General features: G+C 46.9%; 1 protein-coding gene across 2 annotated transcripts in view; it reads left to right on the top strand.

The window, feature by feature from the left end:
- Nucleotides 1–11,011: 11,011 nt before the first annotated feature.
- Nucleotides 11,012–25,287, top strand: part of SF3B1 (splicing factor 3b subunit 1) — a 47,745-nt gene continuing 33,469 nt past the window's right edge. The window contains exons 1-3 of one of the 2 annotated variants that reach the window (XM_075934249.1): nucleotides 11,012–11,160; nucleotides 22,615–22,781; nucleotides 24,464–24,565. In XM_075934249.1, the coding sequence (XP_075790364.1) occupies nucleotides 11,133–11,160; nucleotides 22,615–22,781; nucleotides 24,464–24,565 (297 nt within the window). In that variant the 5' untranslated portion in view covers nucleotides 11,012–11,132. The remainder of the gene's footprint in view (nucleotides 11,161–22,614; nucleotides 22,782–24,463; nucleotides 24,566–25,287) is intronic. The other variant, XM_075934247.1, reaches the window with a different exon arrangement.

Below are 25,287 nucleotides of genomic sequence, written 5' to 3'. Positions count from 1 at the left end.
CGCAAGAGCGGCTGCTTTTGTGCAAGATTGCGCCTGTGTAGACACAGCCTGAGGCTGCATCTATACTGCACCTCTCTTGTGCAAAAGCCTATGCAAATGAAGTGTGGATTAGCATATTGCCACACTTCATTTGCATAATTAATTAGGGGCCATTTTTGCACAAGAGGCTTTTGCGCAAAAAGGAGCTGTGTAGATAGCTCCTTTTTGCGCAAAAGCTCCCTCTTGCGCAAGAGCTGTTCTTCCTCATTTTTTCAGGAAGAACAGCTCCTGCTGAAGAGGGGGGTTTTGCTCAAAAAGGACCTATCTACACAGCTCCTTTTTGTGCAAAAGCCTCTTGCGCAAAAACAGACCCTAATTATGCAAATGAAGCATGGCAATATGCTAATCCACAATTTATTTTCATAGGCTTTTGCGTAAGAGAGGTGCAATATAGACGTAGCTTGAGACAGGCATATAGTTTCTATTAGATTTAAATTTATGATGCATGACCATGTTATAAAGACACACTGTTTCATGATTCTTTACACCAAATTCTGATAAAACAGCATTAATTAGGCAACAAGATTAACTATTTCAAGTTGAAATAACTTCTTGATCCTATTCGTTTTGTGAACAAGAAGTTGCAGAAAAACAAGATAGAGTTTATTTACTGGATCAGCATACATTTGATAGTGGAGTTCAGCAATGTAGTCACTTTCATCATTTCTTATAGACTGAAAGTGGAATTGAAGGAACAGAAGTTTGACACCATGTAGATTCAAGCACAAGGCCTTTTATTACACACAGATGGTAGAGTGTCACTTCGCTTATTAAGGTCAGTGATACTGCCAAACAATTGATTACAATAGATTATATAGGGTGCCAATGGATGGACAGAAGTGGTGGGGTGGGAGTTCCTGAGCCCTGGATAGGTTCTAGCAGCAAGACATAATGAGCACAATAAGCCAATAATTTAAAAGGTTACATCATTGCTCTGCCCATAGCTCAGGTTAACATGTTTGCTATTACACAGATGTTTTCCCTCAAACTTTTCCTCTTGCAAGGTGTAAGTTAAGTCCTGATTTCAGGTCCATGGAAATGACGGGTGGCACTTCCCAGACAGGTTTGCCCACAGATACATTCCCAGAGGGTCTTAAAGCAGAGAGAACAGTAAACAGTACACAGCAATGACAATTGCATATGGTTTACCAATGCATCCCCTTGAGCTCAGGTTGGCATCTGTGAGGGATGAATGCTAAAACTTATGCTGACATGCTAGCCCTCACCCTGAACTCTGGTTGGCATTCAGGGAGTATGCACTTGTTATCTCTTCCTGAACCACAGAATATAATCTGAGGCCCCTCTCTGCGAGTTATGTGCCCGTAACTCATGATAAGTCCCCCAATTGCTGCTCTCCACCTTGGGTTCTGCAGTCTCAGCTTGTTTTATGTTCAGTTATACAAACAAGGTTGTCTCTTGTCTATCTCAACTTTTCTTTAGCCAAATATTGTCTATTGTTAGGACCCAGGCCTCAGACCAGGCCTGTCCAGTTTGGGCATATGTGAGAGATTCTTAACAAAGACTGTGATCAGGATCCTACGTTCATATTATTGGGATTTAGGCTCTTCAGGAATGTCAGCGTTTCATACGGATCAAGTACTCTATTAATACAATGGGTGGGGATAGGACTACTACCACCACCCTGTGATCCCCAGGCAGATAGAATCATAGAACCATAGAGCTGGAAGAGACCTCAGAAGGTCATCAAGTCTAGCCCTCTGCTCTAGGTGGGACCAACCCTGGGGCAGCCAGTTGTGGCTGTCGGATAGCTCCCATGGTGGGCAGGTGTGGGGGGCAGGAGCAGGCTGGGAGTGCAGGGTCTTGGCGCAGAGGCAGTGGGGGGTGCAGGGTCTGGGTGGCACTTACTTTTTTTTCCCAGTGTCTGTAACAGGGTTGATTCATTGTAGTAGATGCAGATCTCTTCCCACATGGCAGCCAGCCGCTCCACAGAGACAGAATAAGTTAGCAGTCCAAGGGCTGAGTGTGGAATGGAACCAGGAACACAGGGCATCTGGCTGGCAGGACCGGTCACAGATGGGAACTGGTCCACTCAGTCGTGCTTCTTGTAGCTCTTCAGGCTGGCCATGATCCAGCCTGCCAGCACCAGGAAGGCCAAGAAGAAGGTGCTCAGGCCAATGATGGACTCCAGTGGCCCCACAGAGCTCTCCAGCAGGTGTGAGTGCACGGTGCATGCACGTGGCACAAGGCAGAGGTGGAGCAGTTCACAGACCAGTGGGGACATGGCCTTGGCAGCAGCAGGCAAGGTAGCGGCCAGGTACCTTCACGGGCAACGTAGCGGCCAGGTCTGATTTTGCACCCTGCACTGTTCTCAGGCTTCCTGTTCCAGGCATTGCTTCTTGCTGCTTCATTGGCCGAATCTGGCCAATGGAGCAGCAGGAAAAGTTTCCCACAAAGTCGTTGCTTTGTTCCTCCAGCCAGGAAAAGGGGAAGGGGAGTACATGCATGCAGAGCCATTTGCGGCTCCAGCTTCTTCCCCTGTCATGAATAGGAGCTGCGGAAGAGAGTCTGACTTCTCTGGAGAGCGAGGAAAAGGGTTAAGCTAACTTTGGAGATGCACCTGAGAGAGGGGACTTTGGGCATTCAGCCAATGAAATGCAGATAAGGAATTTCAAAACTTAGCAATTTCTTCCAAAACCTCCTCTGACACCTAATCCTGGGACAATTTCTCAGATTTGTCACCTACAAAGAATTACTCAGATTTGGGAATCTCCCCAACATCCTCAGCTGTGAAGACTAAAGCAAAGAGTTTATTTAGTTTCTCTGCAATTATCTTAATGTCCATTAGCATCTCGTCCAGTGGCCCCACTGGTTGTTTAGCCGGCTTCCTGCTTCTGATATACTTAACAAAATTTTGCTATTACTTTTTGAGTGTTTGGCTAGCTGTCCTTCAAATTCCTTTCTGGCTTTCCTTATTATATGTTTACACTTAATTTGACAGGTTTATGTGCCTTACTATTTTCCTCACTAGGGCTGTGTCCAGACTCAGGGGTTTTTTCGGGAAAAGTAGCCTTTTTCCGAAAAAACTTTCCCTGCGTCCAGACTCAAGCTGCGTTCTTTCGAAATTAATTCGAAAGAACGCGGCTTTTCTTTCGATGGCGGTAAACCTCAATTTACGAGGAAGAACGCCTTCTTTCGAAAGTTCCTCTTTCGAAAGAAGGCAAGCCGCTTTTTCAAAATTTCTCCGTGCAGTCTAGACGCTCTTTTTCGAAAGAGGCTCTTTCGAAAGATGCTTTCGAAAGAGCGTCTTTCGAAAGAGGTTTGCAGTCTAGACATAGCCCAAGATTTAACTTTTTCTCTCTTAGGTTCCCCACCCCGAAAAAAAATCCCGCTTCAATTCTTAAACTTAAATACTATAGCCTTTAAATGGCTCACACTCCCAGTTAAAATAGTTCTTTTGAAAATTGGAAACATATGTATAAGGGATTGCCGCATTGACTTTGCCATGGACCTCGTGAAGCAGTGTTTCTTAAACTTTTTAAGACTGAGGAATACCAAACAATTTTTTTTTAATAGGGAACACCAAAGATCTTTTTGTCAAGCCAAAAAAAAAAAAACAAAAAACAAAAAACCAACAAAAACAAAAAACAAAAACAAAAATGAACAGCCCCCAGGGAAAATTTGATGAGCAAAAGAAAAAACCTACTGGACCTGGGACACCTGGGGGTTGAAATGCGCCATGACCCCCCCCCTCCCAGAAGACTGCCCTAATAACAGTCTGAAAACGTAGACCACAAAAAAGTAAGGATAATAATAAACAAATGGTAAATAAGGTCATGTGTCTGGCCGGAAGGGAGGGTAGACGAGAGGTCTTGGGGAAGAATGTCTGGCCAGGAGCGGATATTGGGGCTGAGTGTCTGGCCAGGAGGAAAGGTGCAGGAGGGGATTTGGGGCAGGGTGTCAGAGCAAGCTGGGAATGCAGGGTCTTAGCAGGGAGAGGCGCTTGAGGGGGGTTTGTATGAGGGGCCTGGGCATGAGGGGGGGACGCTTACCTGGCTTGGCACCCTGCTGCAGCAGGGAAAGCGTCCTGGGAGCGTGCTCTTGTTCCTTGGGGGGGGGGAGGGGTGTGAAGGGGTGCTCAGTCCCATGCAGTGGGGAACCCAGCGCAGCTGCACTACCAGGCCAGGCTTTCTGCTGGCAGTGCAGGGGGAGGGGAGAGTAGAAACCCCAACTGTCCCCGCCAGAATAAACTCTGCCACTTCCCCAGCAGGCTGGGGAGGAGCACAGGGGAGAAAGAACAGCAGCGCATGGGGGAAAGCAGAACCCAAGTGCACCCCGAGGGGGGCAGTAGAGACCAAGCACACCCTGAGGAAGGGCAGCAGAGCCCAAGCGCACCCTGGGGAGGGGGCAGTAGAGCCCAAGCACGCCACGGGCAGGGAGTGTGGGGGTGGCAGAGCCTGAGCCGGGGTCCCCACAGGCGGCAGTTTTAAAATGCTGAGGTCCGGGAGCGGCTCCTCAGCTCCGGTCACCTCTCTTCCACCCAGCTGCAGCAGCCGCTGTAAAAGCTGCTGCCTGCACACGTGGAGGAGGAGGAGGCTGCAAGGCACCAGAGGCCCTGTGGGGACCGGGGCCATCCTGCAGGGTGGGTGGGAGGGGGAGCAGCCACAGCGGGAGCTTTCTACGGGCTCTGTCGGGGGTGGGGGAACAGGATTTTTTCTGTACTTTCCATGGCATATCTCTGACTGCCTCACGGCACTCTGGTGTGCCGCGGAACACAGTTTCAGAAACGCTGTTATAAAGAAAACTTCCTTGGCACAGGCAGGGGTGCTGTCGTGGTGTGAGGCACGAGTGAAGATAGCTTAGTGCAGTGGTCTCTAACTGTTTGACTGAAAAGTCAGTCAGGGTCACACAAGTGAGATGCAAAAAACCAACCCCTCCAAAAAAAAAAACCAAGCCTCACTAATGTGGCCCCAAATGTGCTGGTGGGGGCAACAAACAGGGTGCTGGTGTGTGCTGGGGTTGGGTGCTGGTAGGGGCAGGGGACAGGGTGCTGGTGCTGGGGACAGGGTGCTGGGGCAGGGTACTCATGGGGGGCTCTGGCCAGGGGGAGGAGACAGGGACAGCTGGGGCTAGTACCTGGGGATCCTGCGTGCCAGGTCCAGGTCTCAGGAAGCATGTGTGCTGCTTCCCACTCCCCCAAACAGTTGGTGCATTTCCTGAACACCTGGGTCTGTGGCGTACTGGCAACTTCCTTCTCCCTGCTGCTTGCCTGCGCCACGCGGGGGCAAGAGGGAGTAGGAGTCCTGGGAACGCACAAGCTCCAACTGCTTAGACAGAGCGCGTTCTCCTCCTCACTCCCCATGGCACCTGAACAGTTGGAGCTGCTCAGTCTCAGGACTCCTACTCGCTCCCCCACCCCCGTTCAAGAAGGCTGTAGGGGAAGGAAGTCGCCGGCGTGCCACAGACCTGCCATTTCAGATGCGTGCCAGCTGTTTTGGGAGGAGAAGTGCAGCCCGCACACTTCCGGAAACCCTAGACATTACATGCAGCTGCGGGACTGTGCCTCCTCCGTGGTGCCCTCTCAGCAAGTGCTTCACTCGCTTCGCCCTTGTTACAGCCCTGAATTTGTAGGTGCAGATACTAGGCCTGTCTCTGTGCCTCAGTTTGTCATGTGCACAACAGGAATTAGAGCACTTCCCTGCCTCTAAGGGGCATTGGGAGGGAGGGACCAGCCCTAAGGAGCCATGACAGCACCTCCAAGATCATCCTGCTCCTGTGAGTCTCCCTGCCCTGTGGCCAGGCTCCTGTCTATTAGTCAGTGCCTCTTGGTGCCCCTCTTTCAGGGCTGGGGGCTAGTGACTCCCTCACCCCCAGCTAGATTGGGCTCCGTGAGTGCACCACTCCTCGAGCCAGCGCCCTATGCCTCTGCCCGTTTACACACAGCACATAGAGCCCCAAGCTCACCTCCCTAACTCCAGGAAGCCCATCAGCCAAAGGCAGCTCTTTTCATCCTTCCCTTCGCTGCTACTGCCTTGCAGAGGCAGGGCCCAATCAGCACCTGACTGACAGCTTGTCGTCCCAAGAGGGCTGGTTACTCCCACCCACACTCCCCGATTGACAGTGAAGCCCTCAAATCGATTGCTGCTCAAAGAGGTAGGCAGCCTGGTTCCCCGAGGTGTTCACTTGCAGGCTTGAAGGCAGTGAAGCATGCGAGGGTGTGCTCTTATGGCACCACCTGCTGGTCTAAAGGGACAGAAACTGCAATACAGGCAGTCCCCGGGTTACGTACAAGATAGGGACTGTAGGTTTGTTCTTAAGTTGAATTTGTACGTAAGTCGGAACTGGTGTCCAGATTCAGCCGCTGCTGAAATTGATCAGCGGCTGACTACAGGAAGCCCGAGGCAGAGTTTCTCTGCCCTGGGCTTCCTGGAATCAGCCGCTGATCAATTTCAACAGCAGCTGAATCTGGACGCCTGGGACAGAGCAGCTGGGGCGCTGCCGGGTAGGTCCTCACAGCGCCGCACCTCGGTGCTGCGGGGACCAACCCGGCAGCACCCCAGCTGCTCTACCCTAGGTGTCCCCAAGTCAGCTGCTGCTGAAACTGATCCATGAAGCGTACAGCTAGTTCGAATTAGGAAGCCTAATCCGAACTAGCTAGTCCGTGCCGCGTGTAGCCGTGCGGCACGGGGTCCGAACTAGCCGGCATTTAAAAATGGCGCCGGCCGGCTTTATGCAAATGAAGCCCGGGAAATTCAAATCCTGGGCTTCATTTGCAACTCTGTATGACTACATTACCCCCCCCTAGTTCGAACTAGGGGGGTAGTGTAGACATACCCTAAGGTACCACAAGACTCCTCCTCCGTTTTGCTGAAACTTACACAGCAAAAATAAATTATGAAATCAGTTATACCCAGCAGCACCCCAGCTGCTCTGCCCCAGGCGTCCTGATTCAGCCGCTGCTGGTCAGTTTCAGCAGCGGCTGAATCAGGACGCCTGGGGCAGAGCAGCTGGGGTGCTGCTGGATTGCTCCAGTAGCGCCGAGGAGCGGCGCTACTGGAGCAACCCAGCAGCACCCCAGCTGCTCTGCCCCAGGCGTCCCCAAGTCAGCTGCTGCTGAAACTGACCAGCGCTGACTACAGGAAGCCCGAGGCAGAGTTGCTCTGCCCCGGGCTTCCTGGAATCAGCTGCTGATCAGTTTCAGCAGCAGCTGACTTGGGGATGCTTGGGGTTCTTAAGTTGATTCTGTATGTAAGTCGGAACTGGCGGTCAGTTTCAGCAGCGGCTGAATCTGGACGCCAGTTCCGACTTACATACAGATTCAACTTAAGAACAAACCTACAGTTCCTATCTTGTACGTAACCCGGGGACTGCCTGTAGGACTTCAAGTGATCAGAGACATCAGTCCCAGCCTGATGGAGGAGACACCAGTCACAGCAACTTGGGCATGTCGAAAGTTAAATTGCTCTCTCTGCTGTTTTCTAGGAACCCAAGACAGATAGGGTTGCCAACACTCCAAGAATTACTCTTTAATTAAAGATTATGTAATGTGATGAAATCTCCAGGAGTACATCCAACCACAATTGGCAACCCTAAAAAGCAAATTATATTAGCCATTATCTTTACGGGGTTGGCTTTCATGCTTCTTTATAATACAGAAAAGAGGCCTGAAGACTTGGGTTTTTTAAATTTCAGAAATGTGCTTTTCTGGTTGACTTTTACATTACAAGTTAGAGTTTGTTCTGTTTTTCTTGAAAATTAATGATCACTGGATGAGACTGAGGCTCTATAGAAGAGAAGTTGCATCTGAAAGAGGCTTGTATTCAGGTTAATTTCTTTATAATAATATCCTTTTAATTCAGACACCTTATAATTTCTCATGCAAGACATTTTATTTCTGTTAAGGATTCAATATCCACTAAGAATGTAGGCCTTGATCATGCAAAAATGTATGCATACATTTCATTTCGTGCCTACTGTGAATAATCTCACAGAGTCCAGTGGAACTACTCACAGGCTATGTCTAAACTGCACTGTTAAATTGGAAAAAGAAACGCAATTTGCGGTATGCAAATTGTGTATCTTTTTCTGATTTACATTCGAAAGAGGCTCTTTTGAAATTTGTCTTTCTACTTGCGAAAGAAAGTGCTCTTTCAAGCTTTCCCTTATTCCTCATAGAACAAGGTTTACAGGGATGGCAAAAGAGCACATCCTTTCTTTCAAATTATTTTTTTTTTAAAACGGACACTTTCCTTGTACGCGGCGTTGTTTTTTGGGGATACTTCTAGTATCCTGAAAAAGCAATGGAGTCTAGACATAGCCACAGTGTGTAAAAGTTTAGTATATAATTAAGGCATCACAGGAATGGGTCATAAATGAGATCTACATTATGAATTTTTCCTAGTACAGTAAAACCTGTGTTATCCAGCCCTGTAGCAACCGTCCAGAAAGCTCTATAAACCAGCCTTAATAATATTAATATAAAGTCCAGTTTATAGTCCAGTTGCTAGGGGACCAGCAGGCTTCCTGCTTGGTTCTGCATGGCTCCTTGGAAGCAGACACATCCCTGCTGCTCCTAAGCAGAGGTACAGTCACAGGGGGTTTGGAGTGTAAGAGGAAGTACAGGGGTGGGAGCTGGGGCACAGGAGGGGTTTTGGGATGCTGGATTCAGGGGCACTTTGTTTAAGATAAAGAAAAAATTTCTTTTGAGCTCTCCCTTTTCCTTGATTGTCCTGTTGAAATGAATGAGGTGTGAATGGAGAATGAAAGGTGAGCACATCCAGCAGCAGTTGCAAGGGTCGAGAGGGCCTGGGAGCCAGATCAAGACAATACCTGTAAAGTGAGCTCATTAAGAAGACTGGACATACAGACAGCCTTGGGAGTCAAGCATCAAGTGCCCGCCCTTGAAAGACCTCTCTTTAAAGCATTACAAAGGCAAGGTGATGACTAACTGGCTGCATGAGAGGGATAAATATGAGGCATCTTGCAGAGGGACCCCGGATTATTCGTCTTGTCAACATGGGAGCATCGATCTGGATCGGCAGAAGCCCGCTCCACCCCCCCACATCTAACTCACTTGGCCAGTGCAGTTAACGGGAGCAACTCTTGGTAACAATAAGATGGAGTGTGCTTGTGTGTCTGTGTGTGTGAGTGCATAAGTGTAAGTATCATATGCATGTGAGAAAGTGTTGATTGATCTATGTATGTTCAATAAATGTGGCGTGTTGCCTTATCCCCCTGAAAAAGATCCCGTGTGCTTCTTTTAAGCACAACACTGGGAGTGACCAGACAGCCAACAGAGGCTGTCCCTGGGATGGACCTGGCTCCCGCATTAGGAAGGCAGGATAAGGGACCCTCTGAAGGTAGCTAGGCGGGCTGGGTTCTGGAGTGATGTAGTAGATAGGGCATTTGCTAGGGGAGTATAGGGTGGTGGGTTCAAGTCTCTTCTCCCCTAGGCAAGCTAAGTCCCAGCAACCAGACAGCTAACACAAGAGGGCAGTATAGACAGGCAACACAAATTTCTTGTGCAAGAAGCCCCTATGGTTAAAATGGCCATCAGAGCTTTTTTACGGAAGAGAGCATCTACACTGCCATGGATGCTCTTGCGCAAAAGCACATGGCAGTGTAGACGCTCTCTTGTGGAAGAGTTTTTGCACAAGAACTCTTCCACAAAAGAGTTCTTGTGCAAGAAGCTGCCAGTGTAGACGTAGCTCAAGTATGCTGCATTCTGGGCTGGCTCTGCCTGGTGGGAGAAAGGGGAGGAGGCTCTATATACTACCCCCTACCCCAGGCTGGAGGCATGTTAGGCATGTTACCATGAGTGCAGAGGATCTCTTATTCCTACTTCAAGTAGGAATAAGAGATCCTCCGGAATAGGGCTTTATTCCGGAGGATCGCACCGGTCTGGACGCTCTTTTCCGGCTTTTCCCCAAGCCGGAAAAAAAGTGGCGGCCATGTTTATTTAAATCCCATGGGGGATATTTAAATCCCCCGTGCATTTCCCTATTCCAAAGTTATAAATTAGCATGCCTATTCCAAAGAAGGGGCCAGTGTAGACACAGCCGCTGTGTCTAGACTGGCAAGTTTTTACGCAAAATCATCTGCTTTTGCGGAAAAACTTCCCAGCTGTCTACACTGGCCGTTTGAATTTCCACAAGAACACTGATGATCTCATGTAAGATCAACAGTGTTCTTGTGGAAATACTGTGCTGCTCCCGTTCGGGCAAAAGCCCTCTTGCGCAAATCATTTGCGAAAGAGGGCCAGTGTAAACAGCACAGTACTGTTTTCCGCAAAAAAGCCCCGATCGCGAAAATGGTGATTGGGGCTTTTTTGCAGAAAAGCGTGTCTAGATTGGCCACGCAAAATGCTTTCGCGGAAAAGCGTCCTGCCAATCTGGATGCGATTTTCCGAAAATGCTTTTAATGGAAAGCTTTTCCGTTAAAAGCATTTCCAGAAAATCATGCCAGTGTAGACGTAGCCTTACAGTTTACATTACAGGGCTGTGATAGCCCATTAACAGGGGCCTTGCAGAGACATGTGACCATGTCACCTGATGAGGGGATCCATCTTAGATACTGTAGATGACCCCAAGAGCAGAGAGGAAATTTAAGACTGAACACAAGGGATTGCTGCTTTTTGCAAAATCTATGTACTGGTGGAGAACAGGGATGTACTAGTGTAGGCGATTAACCAATACGCAAAAGCATATCAGTTAATGCTATAGACCATATGCATTTTCCTCCCCTCCCACATCAGCAATTTTTTTTTTAGCAGCAACCCAGCTCAGTCCTGGCTTGCAACAGGTCCAGCACCTCCCCCTGGTGCAGCTCTGCATGTAATGCGTATTAGGAACCAGCCAGGCTGGCACCGCACAGCCAGGCACCAGGGGGCGGAGGGCTCGAGGCAAAGGCTTTCTTTCTCACGCTCGCGAGGGCCAGCACCGCGCCTGCGCAGCTGTCGCCCCCCCCCTCCTCTGCCGCCGACGCAACCCGCGCCTGCCCAGTGCGCCTCTGTCGCCCGCGGCCCGACAGAACCGCGCCTGCGCAGTGATTCCCCCTCCCTCCGCCCCCTCGTAGCGGAAGTGGCTGGGGGGACGGGGCGCTCCAGTTCCGCCTCGGTGTTGTTCGGGCTGCACAAAATGGCGAAGATCGCCAAGACCCACGAAGGTGAGACACGGAGCCAGCCCCGCTCGCTCCCCCCCCACCCCCCCCGCTGCCTCAGCGCCTCGCGGGCCCGGGCCGGGCTGGCTGTCGTGGCGCGGCGGGCGGCGCAGGCCGCAGCGGGCGGGCGGGCCGGGCCTGTGTAATGGCGTCTCCGCCGGGGCCTCTCGGGCTGCCCTTGCGGCGGGGGGGGGGTCACACGGTGCTGGGGGGAGGGGCTGGGCCCCGCGGTTGCGCTTCCTGCTGGGAGGTGACGTGTGGCCCGCGGCGCCCCTGGAGTGGGAGCCCCGCTCCGCCGTGCGCAGCCGCCTCCCGGCCCGCTGGAGAGGCCGGCCAGGGGCGGTGACACATCCCGCCCGGCTCGCCTCGCCTTGCTGCCTGCTGCGGCCCGGGCAGGCTCGGGTCCGGGCGCGCTTTCCACGGCAACGTGTCGCGTCTGCCGGCGCATTGCAATTGACTCGCCGTCCACAGCAGGGGCTGGCCGTGGGTACCCCTGCTGGCAGCGCAGTCTCCCTGAGTCAGCTCGTCCTCGCTCAGCCTTCCTACCAGTGCTGTTTCTTTTGCAATAAGGGGGTTGATATCGGGTTGCTAGGGAATATTAGACAATTGTTGCTGACGTAGTGCCAGAGAGTAATGTTGTTTCTGAGGTACCCGTCGCCCTCTGCCCGCTTAAGGTTATACACCTGGGGTGGGGAACTTGAGACCCTGGGGCCAGAGGTGTCTCCTAGTTTGCCTGGCTCAGGGCCACCCCTCATCCTAGCATTGCAGAGCCTGCACTGGCTCGCCAACCCCCCACCCCCACATGGAGGGCTGGAGCACACATAATCGATTAGGCTGCCCCCACAAGGGGAATGTGGGAGTGTCTTTCTCTTCCATTAGCCACCTCAGTGAGGGGGTTTGTTTTTTTGTTTTTGCTTCTGTCTTGTGGGTAGCCCCCCAACTGGTTTTTCTGTGGCTCCCTGACCCCAAAAAAGTTCTCCACCCTGGCTATACTGTAATCTGTCATGGTCTGCAAAATTACTAGATGAGAGCCCAGTTCTACATGGGAGGAACACTGTTGACTTCATTGAGTCTGAGTAGGTATCAACAGATCTGTTCAGTCACAGTTTGCAGAATTGGGCCCTTAAACGCTTTAAGTGCTATGACAAATTATAAAAGGTGGGTTTTTGTTGGGGGGGGGGGTTATTTGTAGCCAGATTCATTACTTCATTTCCCCACTGAGTGTATGCAAAAAATGCCTTTGCAGAACAACATCTGTAATACTTCTGCTCTTGAAATAGCTTTATAACAAATTGAGACAACTGATAGAAATTATTTACATGTGTGGGGGACTACTAAGTACCCCTATTCTATCTGAATGCCTCATACATACGTTGACCATATGTTTTGATTTTTCCCGGGACTGTCGCAAATTAAAATGCTCTGTCCCAGTTCCCCATCAAGTAGTGAAATGTGCTGGAAAGCCCTGCCGTTCATTTCGCAGCTTGATGGGGACACCAGTGCAGCAGCCTCCTTCCCCAGGGAAGATGCAGGTACCAGGGGATTGTGGGGGTGAAGCAGAAGGGCAGACACAAAGTGGGGGAGGAATGGGCACCAGAAGAGAGAGGCGGGGCAGGTGGGTAGAGGGAGGTGTTAGGAGAGGGGATACGGAGGGGTAGCTTCAGATGATCAGAATGGGGCTAGAGGAGGAGTGGACATGGGGAAGAGAAGGGCTGGTGCAGGGGTGGGTACCCATAAGCAGGGCTTGCCGAGCAGCGCTGTCCAGCAATCTGTGCATACTCAGATCGCCCGAACCCTGCTCTTCTGGGTTGTAATCTACTTGCCACGGGCGAGTAGATTACATAGATTGTCGAGCCGGACGCTCTCTCGTGCAAGAAAGCTCTGATGGCCATTTTAGCCATGGGGGTTTCTTGCACAAAAAAACACTGTTGCCTGTCCACCCTGCCTTCTTGAGCAAGAGGTCTTAGTCCTTGTGGAGAGAGGAATAACTCTTGCACAAGAAGCCCTCTTCCAATGCTTTGCTGTACATTTACTTGGACAAGAACATGTGTGCAGTGTAGACGCTCCACAAATTTTTTGTGCATGAACAGCCATTCTTGTGCAAGAAGCCTGCAGTGTAGACACAGCCTGTGTGTTACCACTATGATATTTAGCAGGGCTTCCCTATGCTTGTGGCTCCAGCTGGGGGGTGGGTATAGGAAGGAAGTGCACAGATCCATCTTCCCCACACCCCAGGAGGGGATGGCCCAGAACACAGGGTGGGCTTTATTGGGTGCAGCCCCTAATTCTCCTTTTCTTAATCTAGCTCCGCTGCTGGGGTCAGGTGCATTCCTCCAGCCCAGCGGGGAGAGGCGTTTTTTTCCTAGTCATGGCAGCCCTGAGCCGCTGCACAGGGCTTATTTGGCAGCCGTGTGGCGGTGCAGCTTAGAGGGAACTCTACTTGTGGATTGTTCAAATCCTTGAGTGCCGTAGGTTTGTCAGCCTCAATTGTAAGAATAGATCAGACTTATCACTCTGCAGAAAATCTGAATATTCTGTGGTTTGTCAAGGCTGCAGTCTCTTTAGTATCTTCTCTGTGTTACCAGCTTTGATAACCCTAATTGACCAAAAATGGTAACAATGCAAATATACATGCCAGTCTTGCAAACATTCACATTCTCATAAGAACATAAGAATGGCCGTACTGGGTCAGACCAAAGGTCCATCTAGCCCAGTATCCTGTCTACCGACAGTGGCCAGCACCAGGTACCCCAGAGAGGGTTGACCGAAGACAATGATCAAGCGATTTGTCTCCTGCCATCCCTCTCCAGCCTCTGACAAACAGAGGCCAAGGACACCATTTTATCCCCTGGCTAATAGCCTTTTATGGACCTAACCTCCATGAATTTATCCAGCTTCTCTTTAAACTCTATTATAGTCCTAGCCTTCACCGCCTCCTCTGGCAAGGAGTTCCACAGCTTGACAACACGCTGTGTGAAGAAGAACTTCCTTTTATTAGTTTTAAACCTGCTACCCATTAATTTCATTTGGTGTCCTCTAGTTCTTCTATTATGGGAACTAATAAATAACTTTCCTTTATCAGCCTTCTCCACACCACTCATGATTTTATAGACCTCTATCATATCCCCCCTCAGTCTCCTCTTTTCTAAACTGAAAAGTCCCAGTCTCTTTAGCCTCAATTTAACCAGCTTCATACAGCATTGGCTTTAAAAGGACTCTGGACTAAGCATAAACATAAGTTATTGAATTGGTTGGTCTAATTGCCTTGGTGTTAGTCTTGGATCACAAATGAAAATATTTTTTGTTTTATACTACTTTTCTTTGTATATAGTCAACATGAATAACAAACCACATTCATATTTTGGAAATACTACTTTGGTAGTGTGTTCAGTGATGCAACTGTGAAGTAGGGATGTAAAAGAGTAGCCTAGGCTTATCAGGTAGTTGAGTCGACTACTCACATTCTCCCCCCTCCCGCCTCTGTATCTAAAAGTTGGTTCCCCCAGCACCGTCTCCATAGTAGCACTTGGACCCCCTCCCTGGCGCTTCTGCCTTTCAGTGGGGGGGGGGAGAGGAGGAAAGGTTGCTTCAGCAGAAGCCCTTGTCTGCGTGCGTGTGTGCGTGTGTGCGTGTGTGTGTGTGTGTGTGTGTGTCCCCGTCCTAGCTCCCTGCTGGAACCCCCATGGACAGGGGCTGTGGGACCCAGTGTGAGCTGGGACTGTGCAAGCCTGGCTCCTGCCGAGTCCAGAAGCTACCCACGCTGTGGCTCTGCAGTTTAAACATACAGGTTGAAACTCTCTTAACTGGGATTCTCTGGTCTGGCATCGTCCGTCCAGCATGGATGTTGCAGGATCAGAGTGTCCTGGTGAAGGACCATATCAGCAAGGATCCCTGCGGGGCTGGCAGGGCAGTGGGCCATGGCAGCAATGGCCGCCCAGCGCGATGGCAGGACAACAGAGCCTGCAGGAGGTGGGGAGCTAGCTAGGAGGCCAGGGGGCCAGTGACAAGGGTACAAAAATAACCTCACCTAGTCTGACAAACTCCCTCCCCCAGGACCAGTCAGTTGCCAGTCTAGGGAGGTCCAGTCTGTAGTGGGAGCTGGACTGCCTGCTTGCCCAGCACTTACTACATTTAAACTGCAGAGCTGCAGCAGGAGTAGCTCTTTCTGAACACCTTCCCTTACCAACTAATTGTGTAGTCGGTACAATTTATATAGACTACACAATTACCCAGTTACCTCTTAGCATCCTTGAACATAACTATGAAGTGCTATATATAGCTAAATGTTCCAATGTCTGAGGAAAACATGTATTGTTCAGCAATATTCCAGAGATTAACAGCTTCAAATCCTTATTGTCAACTGGATAATTTAAACTTTTAAAGGGAAGCTTATATATAAGCACCCAAAAGTGATTCAGTAAAAACAAAAGTGAAACTGAACAACTGTGCTCGTTGTCTCCTCTATGAACCTTACAGCACCATAAGGTCTCACATATAGCTGCTTTTTGCCTGCAGAAGTAAGGTTCCATGCTGGCATAATGAAACGACCTCCCAGAGAATGGTGTTAGCTGTGTCAGCAATTTTTTCCCCATAAATCTGACTAGCAGAAGTTTTACTGACAGAAATGGTGTGCAGCTATAGACTAACTGAAGTAGACAAAAAAATAAACAAAGTAGCGATGTTAAAATGAATTTTTCATTGATTACACATTCACATGAAGGCTGAGGGAGCGGGAACTGGTGCTCATGGGAAGCTGGGTCCCTGTGAATACCAGCTCCTGTTTTACCCCCACATTCCTTGCTGCTTCCTTTTTTATCAGAGACGACACCACGTGGGGGCAGGCAGCTCTGTGGTAGCTCCCCACCAGCACTAGCTAGGCTCTCCTGCTACAAAACTTCCCCTATTGCTACAACAGTTCTACCACCTTCTGTTGGTATAGGACTGATAAACATTGATGTTTTAAGCAATATCACATAAACCAATCTGCACAACATTACTTAGGATGCTGACAGATACGGATGCCTTGATATAGTTGAGTTTTATCGTGGTGTTTCTGAATCACTGGTAATGATGAGAAATTTGTGCAGCCAGTTCCTGTTTAAAACAGACAGTTGTGGGTACACAGGGAATGCAGAATTGGGGACTAAATCAATGCTGATCTTAAACCAAGAGGCACTGTGGTGTTTCAGTTCATGTGTTTTTAAAGAGAGATGGCTTGAAAGTGTCATGGTGAGGTACCATAATTGTCATATCTAAGTGCTTTTCAGTTTTGCTCAGTTTACAGTTAAAATGCATTTTTCTATCCAGCAGTCCTACAGACTGCTCCTGAGCCCTCAGACTGGGTTCTTTAATAGTAGCACATGGTACCAGGTTTAAGGATTTGGCAGGTCCCTCAGTTGCATATGTATAAAATATTTCCTTGTATCCCTACCATAATATGACCCGCTGTCATCAGTGACTGTGTGAGAGAAAAAGAACCCAGCTTAGATTTCAGATTTGATTTTTAGTTTGTAGAACTGACAGATACAATTAAAAAGATGGTGTTTTTCCCTACATGAAGCATTTTTATGTAGAGTCAATGACCTGCAATAAACTAGAATCCTAAAAGGCCTTTTTTGGAGGCACTTCAAAGTTAGCTTGATTTGATTCTGTGTTTCTCTGTGGCCCAAGATTTCAGATTTTAAAATAAGCTTTACAAAACCTAATATTGGTACCTTTGCTGAAAGTATAGTTGTAAATTAAAAAGTTCATAGTTTAGTTTTCTAAACATTTTATAGGATTTTCGATTCAGTATGGTGTTTAATGTAAATTAGCTGGAAAATAAAACCAGTTACGCAAAAATGTAGAGCAATAATAAAGAACACAAATAGTGAAAGGTTTTTAAAAAATTCTTTCAGCTTTTATTATCCTTAGATGATATACAACTGACAGTGCTTCTTAAAATTGAGCATTAAACTATTTGTGGTGCTTACAGATGTAAGGATGTTAAATAATGACTAATTGAATAGTCGATGCATTTTGCTTTGACTATTCAATTAGTCAATAGGGCGCTTCTGCTTTTGAAGTGTAGTAACAATCCTAGTGCTTACACTTTAAAGGCAAAAAGCGCCAGAAGGCCACAAAAAGCGCTGATCCCGGGCTCCACGCAGCACTGTCGCTTTGAAATGCTGCATGCATCCTGGGGACAACCCAGCTGGCCCCGGGCTCCATGTGGTGTTTCAAAGCGGCAGCGCCGCATGGAGCCCAGAGTCTGGCCCCAGGCTCCAAGCGGCACTGCCACTTTCAAGTACCCGCCCCCCCCATTCACTTGCTGCCTCTTTCTAATAGAGATAGCAAGGTAGCAAGGTGGGGGGAATGACTAATCAACTAGCCTGTCAATTATCTGATAAGCATTTGCTTATTGGGTAGTCAACTAGTCCTTCACATCCCTATACAGATGCTTATGGAATATCTGCAAGTATGAGGTATAATCCCAGTGTTTTGGTTAAGTACAGTAAACTTCCGATAATCCGGCACCTTTAGGACCCAGGGGGTGCCGGATTATGAGGTATGCCGGACTATCAGAAGGGGGGGAACTATGAGGAGTCTGGGGTGGAGTGGGGGGGGATGCGCTCCTCGGCGCTGCGGGACCAACCTGGCAGCACCCTAGCTGCTCTGCCCCAGGCTTCCTGGAGTCAGCCGTTGCTGAAACTGACCAGCGGCTTCCCTGAGTCAGCTGCTGGTCAGTTTCAGCAGCGGCTGAATCCGGGAAGCCGGGGGCAGAGCAGCTCCAATTGTCCGGCTGCCCAGAGCACTTCCGGGTTCCAGATGGTGCCGGACCATTGGATGCCAGACCACTGGAGTTTTACTGTACTGGGTTTTGTAATTATTTGGTCTGCTGAAATTGGCTTCTCCAGTTTTGATCAGATGTGCTTAGGATTGCAAATTCAGGCAGCCAGAAAAGGAAAGTAAACACTGCTGCTGGCTCTTTCCACAAAGCCACATTCCTTTTACTAAGGCATAGCACTTTCTAAATCCCAGAATTTAGTTCTTCTCTTGGCAGCTGGGTAAAGGAGATTACTTCACTTCTCTTCCCTCTTGGTTATTGGCAAGACAGATTTGCATTCTTAAAATCTCTAGTTAAGTGAAGTACAATAGGATTGCCAATACAGCTGTAGGTTTTGTGGGGATTTTGGCCTCTTTGCTTTTGAAACGACATCTTCACTATCACTTTGACATATTTTGAGTAAATGTAATATTAAATTATAATTGCAAGTTTAATTCTTGGTGTGGCATTAGAAGCATCAGGAACACACACTATAATTCCATTTAAAATAGTAGCCTTTAACAGTTCTAGGGGCAAATAATTCCTTATTTCTTGTTTGCTGGTTGGGTTGGGAATATAATGGAGTTGCACATTTGAGCCTTCTGGAGGTAGTGAATGTCTGGTGTTGTTGTAGTTTTATTATCATGCTCATTGATTTATGGCCTTATCCTGCACACATCAAAGACAGTGACAAAACTTCCATTCATTTGTTGGAGCATGACTGAGTTCTTGAACTCTGTTGTTTCTGCTTAGCCAGAATAATAATAGGTGGTTGAAGCTGCAGATGCAAATCGAGTGTCAGGAGCAAAGTTTAGTATAACTGCCAAGGTGAATAAAAACCTAATGTCCTTAATTTTTTTTCTAAAGCTTGGCAAATAATAAAGTGGTTATAAATTTCAGTCTTGAATAAAGGGGTTTTATTTGTGACTGTTTCCCTTTTTGTCCTCAAACAGAAAAAATGTCCCTGAGAGAGAATTCTGTTAATGCACAGTTAAGGGACAAAGAGGTTTTTAGTGTCCTTCAGAAACACTGAGTTCAGTAAAATCCAGATTTCTGAAAACCAAGAAATATAGTGTTAGGTGTAGCTGTATTTAATGGTGCTCCTTGACAGAACCGTGAGATTTGTGTCAGACTGTGTTAGGATGGCCACTGGAATTCAATATGCTAAACTTAAGGATGCTATAATATCTCTTGTCAAAGCATATTTTACATATTTTGTATTAATTTCAGTTTTAATGTTTAAACTGGTTTATTTTTAAAAAGTAGTGCAATAAGTCAATTTTTATTTTAACAGAATCTTTGACTTTTATGCTCTCTTGTAGGTTGTTAGTGTCAGGGCATAGGGAACTTCTTGCCATGGGAATAGTCAGCAGTTAGGTGAGAGGCTGAACATGGTCAGTGGGTTTGATGAAGGTTAAGTGAAAGTATAGTATTAGATGCAAATCTTTCTATATATTTTAGAAACTTAGATCTGTCTGTCTCGGTCCATCAGTCTGTGAGTCCATTTGTTCAAGAACAACTCATAAACAGTAAGAGCTAGAAATACCAAATTTAGTTAGAGAAAGCTGCATGCCATAACTTAAAGCAAGGTAAGACAAAGGAATGTGCCTGAAATTTTCTCATAAAATGGGAACGTGAGGGGGTCTGATGGGGGGACATTTATACTGTAGAATGACTAGAGGGGGCAGCAAGGGGCCAGAGATGGGGATTGGGACAGCTAAAACCCCGTCCAGCAGAGTTTGTTTGTGTGTCTGTCAGTCCCCCTGCCAGGGGACATGCACCCCTCTCCCGGCTGTGGCTGCTGCAGCAGCCATGGGCAGATGCTTCTCACTGTGATGAGATGCTGTGATGAGAGAATGCTGGGGTTGTCCTCTCTCTGTGGGGTAATCTGTCTACTGAATAGGGATGTAAAATCCTATTTAATTGGTGTCTAGAGCAGCCCCTGCCTCTGTGTTCCCTCCTTCCCCCACCCCGGCCCACCCGCTGCAGGCATTCACAACAACTCCTGCTTGCAATGTGCTGGGCCAACTGCAGACAGGGACAGCTCCAGACACCACAGTGGGTAGGAAGCCACTCCAGCCCCTACTGATTAACTGTAACCAGTAAAGGTGATGCTCACCGGTTAACCTGTCACATCCCTAGTACTGAATCCCTCACCCCAGAGCTAGGGATGTAAGCGACTTCTCCAAAGAGGGGGAACCAGGAGCCAGTGCTGGGGGAGCCCTCTTAAAAGCTGGTTCCCCCCTGCTCGGTCTGTGTGGTGTGGAGCAGGTGGGCAGGGGAGGCAGAGGCACAGCATCTGGGACCTGGCACAAGCCAGGACTACTCAGTCCTGGCTAGCGCTGTGTCCCGGACCTACCCTCACTGCAGCTCTGCCTTTTAAATGTAGTAAGAGCTGGGCGGCTCTTACTACATTTAAAGTGCAGAGACACAGCGGTCCAGGATCTGGAGAGATCTGGGTCTGGGATCTACCCCCACTGCGGCTCTCCAGTTCAAATGGCTGCAGCTCTGTAGTTTAAAGGTTGCCTGTGCACCCAGTTCCTACTCCATTTAAATTGCAGAGCTGCAGCTGGGCCCCTTATCAACTAATCGTGTAGTTGATACAAATTGTATTTACTACACAATTAGTCAGTTACCCACTTCTTAGCACACTTACCCAGAACAGTGATTTAAATGAAGAAAACCAAAACTTGTTGGGAGTTAAGGACTCAAGCAAATCTGGGTAAATCTTTTAGTGTACCTATAAAGGTGAAAGTGTTACAAAATTTAACAAATCTGATGTTTTCTGTGAAGTAGGCTAAGCGTTTGAGTGTAGGGCAAGTATTAGTAGCTCTTGTTCATTACACTGTAAAAGTGGTATGTGTAACACACACATACATATATAGCTAAACGGGTATATTGGGGCATCCTTCAGAGGGCAGTTAAAAACATGTACCTTAACTCTTTATTTCCTTCTTTCCGGAAGTTTGAGTTTACTGAACTTGAGTTGCTGGAATGGCATGAGATATCATGGGGCAAGGTTAACAAAGTCCTTTGTTGTAGAATTTCTTAGGTTGTTTGTTTAAGAAAAAAACAGAAAAATGTTGGCAGGAGTTAGTGGTCATTTATGCGGTTATAATGTAAGTGCATAGCTGAAATGCTTCTGTGGCCAGGCAATAATACTACCTAGATCTTACATATCACTTTTCATCAGTAGATCTCAAAGAACTTTACCAAGGAGGAAAATCTGATTATCTCCATTGTACATGTGGGGAAATGAATACACCACAGTGAAGTTTCTTGGGCAATATGAGCCAATTCTATGCGAGTGGCAAAAATTAGAACCCAGGCTTTCTGAATTCCAGTCCATTGTTGTCCGGATAGTCCCCATGGTTGCTATGTGATTCCTCAGTGCCCTAACCTCCACACACTTTGTTATAGTGGAATGGGGATAATGATTGTACTTCAAAATGTTTGGGATGTATGCTAAATGGGCCAGTCACAGAAATATGACATGATTTATAGCATAAAAATCGTGATTATATGCTAGTTACGGTGTCTTCAAGTATGTAAGAGAAGATTGGTGTGTGTTTCCATCCTCTCCCTCATTGCCTGCAAAGCATATCAATGTCCCCACCATTTGTAGCTTACCCTCCCTTTTGCTGAACCATAGGCCAGGTGTGTACAAAAAAAATCTTAATTTGGCAGGCAGCTCCATGGGAGAGGGTATGTGGTGCTACTGTTGTGCCGTGTGTTTGGAGTTTACAGCCGCACCTCCTAGAGCATCTCCTTTGGTGGTGCAGTGAGCTGAGGCTGCAGGGGAAGGGGGACTGGACGGGAGGAACTGGGGGCTAGAGGCCCCCCCGCCCCGGTGAGAGCATGGGGGCTGTATAAAAGGGTCAACCTGTGGGCCCTCCTCTGATTTAATCCTTAGGTCTACTCAAAAAGAGCTGATTGAATGAGTCAGCTTTACAAAAAGACTTGAGGTGGACTATATGTCAGAACCCCCCCCCAAATTTGGATTACTAACCCTAAACCCAGGCCCCTCGGAAGCATACCAAGTTGCAAGGAATATAGACATTAGAAAACTGAACTTTAGGCAGAAAATACTTCTCAATTATAGTGTAATTATTCATGAAATAACTTAAGAATGTGGAATCCAGTTTTAATTATTTGAATAATTTATTAAAAGGGTTATGATTACATTAAACAATTCAAGATCTTTTTGTATAAATACATTACATGAGTTGAGGAATAGGATTAGCTGCTACTCTCCAAATTTAAGTTGATTTAGATTGCAAAATAAATATGGAGAATGGCTTTCCCTAAAATATTATGTAGAACAGAGAAAATAATGTTTTCACTAGTTGTTCTCAATAACTTTGAAATATAGCCTTTAAGTCACAGTGAATGAAGTAGAACTATTGTTGCGATTTAAGGATAATATTTTGCAATACTTATAGATATTATTCTAATATAACGGTGTGCATAAGAGATGCTACTGTAAGAGGATCACTTGGGAATAAGAATATTTTTTTAAAGTCTTTTTGGTATAAAGCTGGATGTTGTCTTATTTGTTGAATTTTTCTCAAATGTCTCACCACATCACATTTGTAAACACTTTGCTTTGACAACAAAATTAGATGATAATAGTAAAATTGATGTTTTCTTTATAGATATTGAAGCACAGATTCGAGAAATTCAAGGAAAAAAGGCTGCCCTTGATGAAGCGCAGGGAGTAGGCCTTGATTCCACAGGATACTATGATCAAGAGATTTATGGTGGCAGTGACAGCAGGTTTGCTGGATATGTGACTTCTATTGCAGCAACTGAACTAGAAGATGTAAGTAAAACATATTCTTTGATTTAAGGAAAGCAGTCAAAACAATCCAGATCTCAATTTTGGTTCTCTGAGCAGTTATAAATTATTCAAATAAATAAATAAAAACTAACAGCTTTCTTCACAGATTGAAATTTTAAGATTCAAATATTCAAACTAAGTAAAATTGAAAAAATTGACATACATTCTAATAGTAAAATGAGAAAAGATTGTCTTTTTGATAGTATTTAATTTTTTCTACAATGTCCTTAAGTAAAAGACTGTCAGAACATTGAGTCTTAATGCTTACACTGTTTAAACAAATATTTTACATCTTATCCAAAATTCTATTTGTGCGAATAGTCACCAAATGCTTGTTATGTCTTCTGACTATAAAGATGTAGAACATGTATTTCAGTAACCTGGGTATACCCTTTAAAAGAGTATATCGGGTATGGGGAAAGAGTAAACTAAACTAAACAAAATTAAGCTGACACTTCTAATTCAAAAGTTGGTTATGTAGTAAGTATTTTGATAGTTGCTTACATTTTTTTGTCTATTAGCTGTTATTAGAACAGGTAAAAAACTAGACATGTCAATGGTTAACCAGTGGCCCATTTGGGCTGGAGTGGTCCCCCCTCCGACAGCAGGGGCCTGTTCCAGTCCAGCCAGGCTTGCCATGCTACACAATGCGCAGTGGGTGCCCCAGCCCGCCTGGGCTGCTTTTTACTCGCATGTAGTGCAGCGCAGTGGGTCCAGCCGGAGCAGCGCCCGTCTGATGTGGGCCCGACTTGGCCAGTGTAGCCCCCTATTTGCCCCCATTTAAGCAGTTAACTGGTTAAGCACAACATTTAACCATGTTCCTGATTAAGTGGGATTTTACGTCCTTATCAAAAACACAAGCCTCCCACAAAGGCAGCAGCGGGGCAGGTGGGAGCCAGTTCTTGAGGGAAAATCGGCTTTTGGCACCAGCTCCACAGAGCCGCCTCCACCCCTCACGCTCCTGCCTCTGTATCAGGGGCGCAGGGGAGGCTGCTGCGGAGCAGCCTCTGTCTGGAGGGAGCTCGGGCCCTCAGGCGGACGGGGCTGTTGCTGCCCAACCCTCTGGCTCTGTATAGGTACTTTCCACATGAGAAGCTCTAATAATATTTTGTTTAGAATTGCATTTGTGATTCAACAGCTGTTGAGTTGGCATTTTCTTTGTAAGTTTCTGGTTCCTTTCACTCTACCCTAACCTCCCAGGTTTCACATCAGAATTCTTTCCTGAAACTGTAATTCACGTAGCCATTTTCTTTTCAAAACTTCTGATTGAATTGCTTTACTAGGGATTATGTAGAGTGGAGACTCTTATTAGCTATAGTACATGTATCTGGCATCTTAAGTTGCCAACAATTGGTGCCAGAGATTATCTGGCACTTCTATTTAATAACTATAGGCAGTGTACTTCACACTTGACACTACATGTTAGAACATTTGATGTCTGCACCTTGGTAAGCTATATTTTTATAATGTGGGTAGCATCAGTTGAGCAGCAGTTTATTTTTTTTGGAGTAAAACTACCTTTATAGGAAGGGGAATAAATTGTAGAGTAAACGTGCCTGGTTCTATTTCGATACAATAGACATCTGTAGCCATAAAATATAAATTATGCAACATTCAGTTCAAAATAAATAATTTTATCTTTCTGAATATTTTTATTTTGACAGGATGATGACGACTACTCCTCTACAAGTTTGCTTGGCCAGAAGAAGCCGGGGTACCATGCTCCTGTGGCATTACTTAATGATATACCACAGTCAACTGAACAGGTGAAAATTTTTTAATTTGAATATGAAACAAGTTATTTTAGTTGTTTTTGTGTGAGTTTTTGGGTTTAGTAAAACATTGTACAATATAGTACCAATTTATCGTTGTCCCTATAGTTTTTATGTTCCATATTTTAAAGATAATATCCTATAGACTTTAATACCCTGTCACGGGGCTGATGTGCCCCATCCCCACTTGGAGTGGGGAGGGGGTATTTGTGCTCCCGGTGGTCACGCCATCACATCTGGGACTAGGAATATTAATGGTTAACCAGTAAGCCTCACCCTTAATGGGTGAAACTTACTGGTTACGGTTAACTTGTTGGGGCTGGAGCAGGCCCCTTGAACCCCACCCAAATCAGTTTAATAGGTTAATTGGTTAAACTTAACATTTAATCAATTAACTAATTAAACAGGGTTTTAGATCCCTGTACAGGACACTGCAGCCTAATGGCCTAAGTCCATTTCTACTGTCTGCCTTTAAGGCAGCGTGGCCCAATGGCCAGAGTCAGTTAAAGCAGCCCTTTTTCCCCCAAGGTCCTAACAGCAGTGAGGTGGACCACTACAGGGTCAATAGGGAATTGAACTCAGTCGGGTGGGAGGTATCACTCTCTTGCCCCTCTCTGAATCACTTCCTTCCCTGTGTCTTGAGGCTGCCATTCATGGGCTATTGGGGTCACTGGGCTCATCCATGAAGTGGACCCTTAGTTCTCTCTGGGCTTCAT

Source organism: Pelodiscus sinensis, chromosome 7 (genome assembly GCF_049634645.1).
Source record: "Pelodiscus sinensis isolate JC-2024 chromosome 7, ASM4963464v1, whole genome shotgun sequence".
Lineage (NCBI taxonomy): Eukaryota > Metazoa > Chordata > Testudines > Trionychidae > Pelodiscus > Pelodiscus sinensis.
Note: the sequence above shows the minus strand (reverse complement) of the source record. Positions and strands in the feature narration are given on the sequence as shown.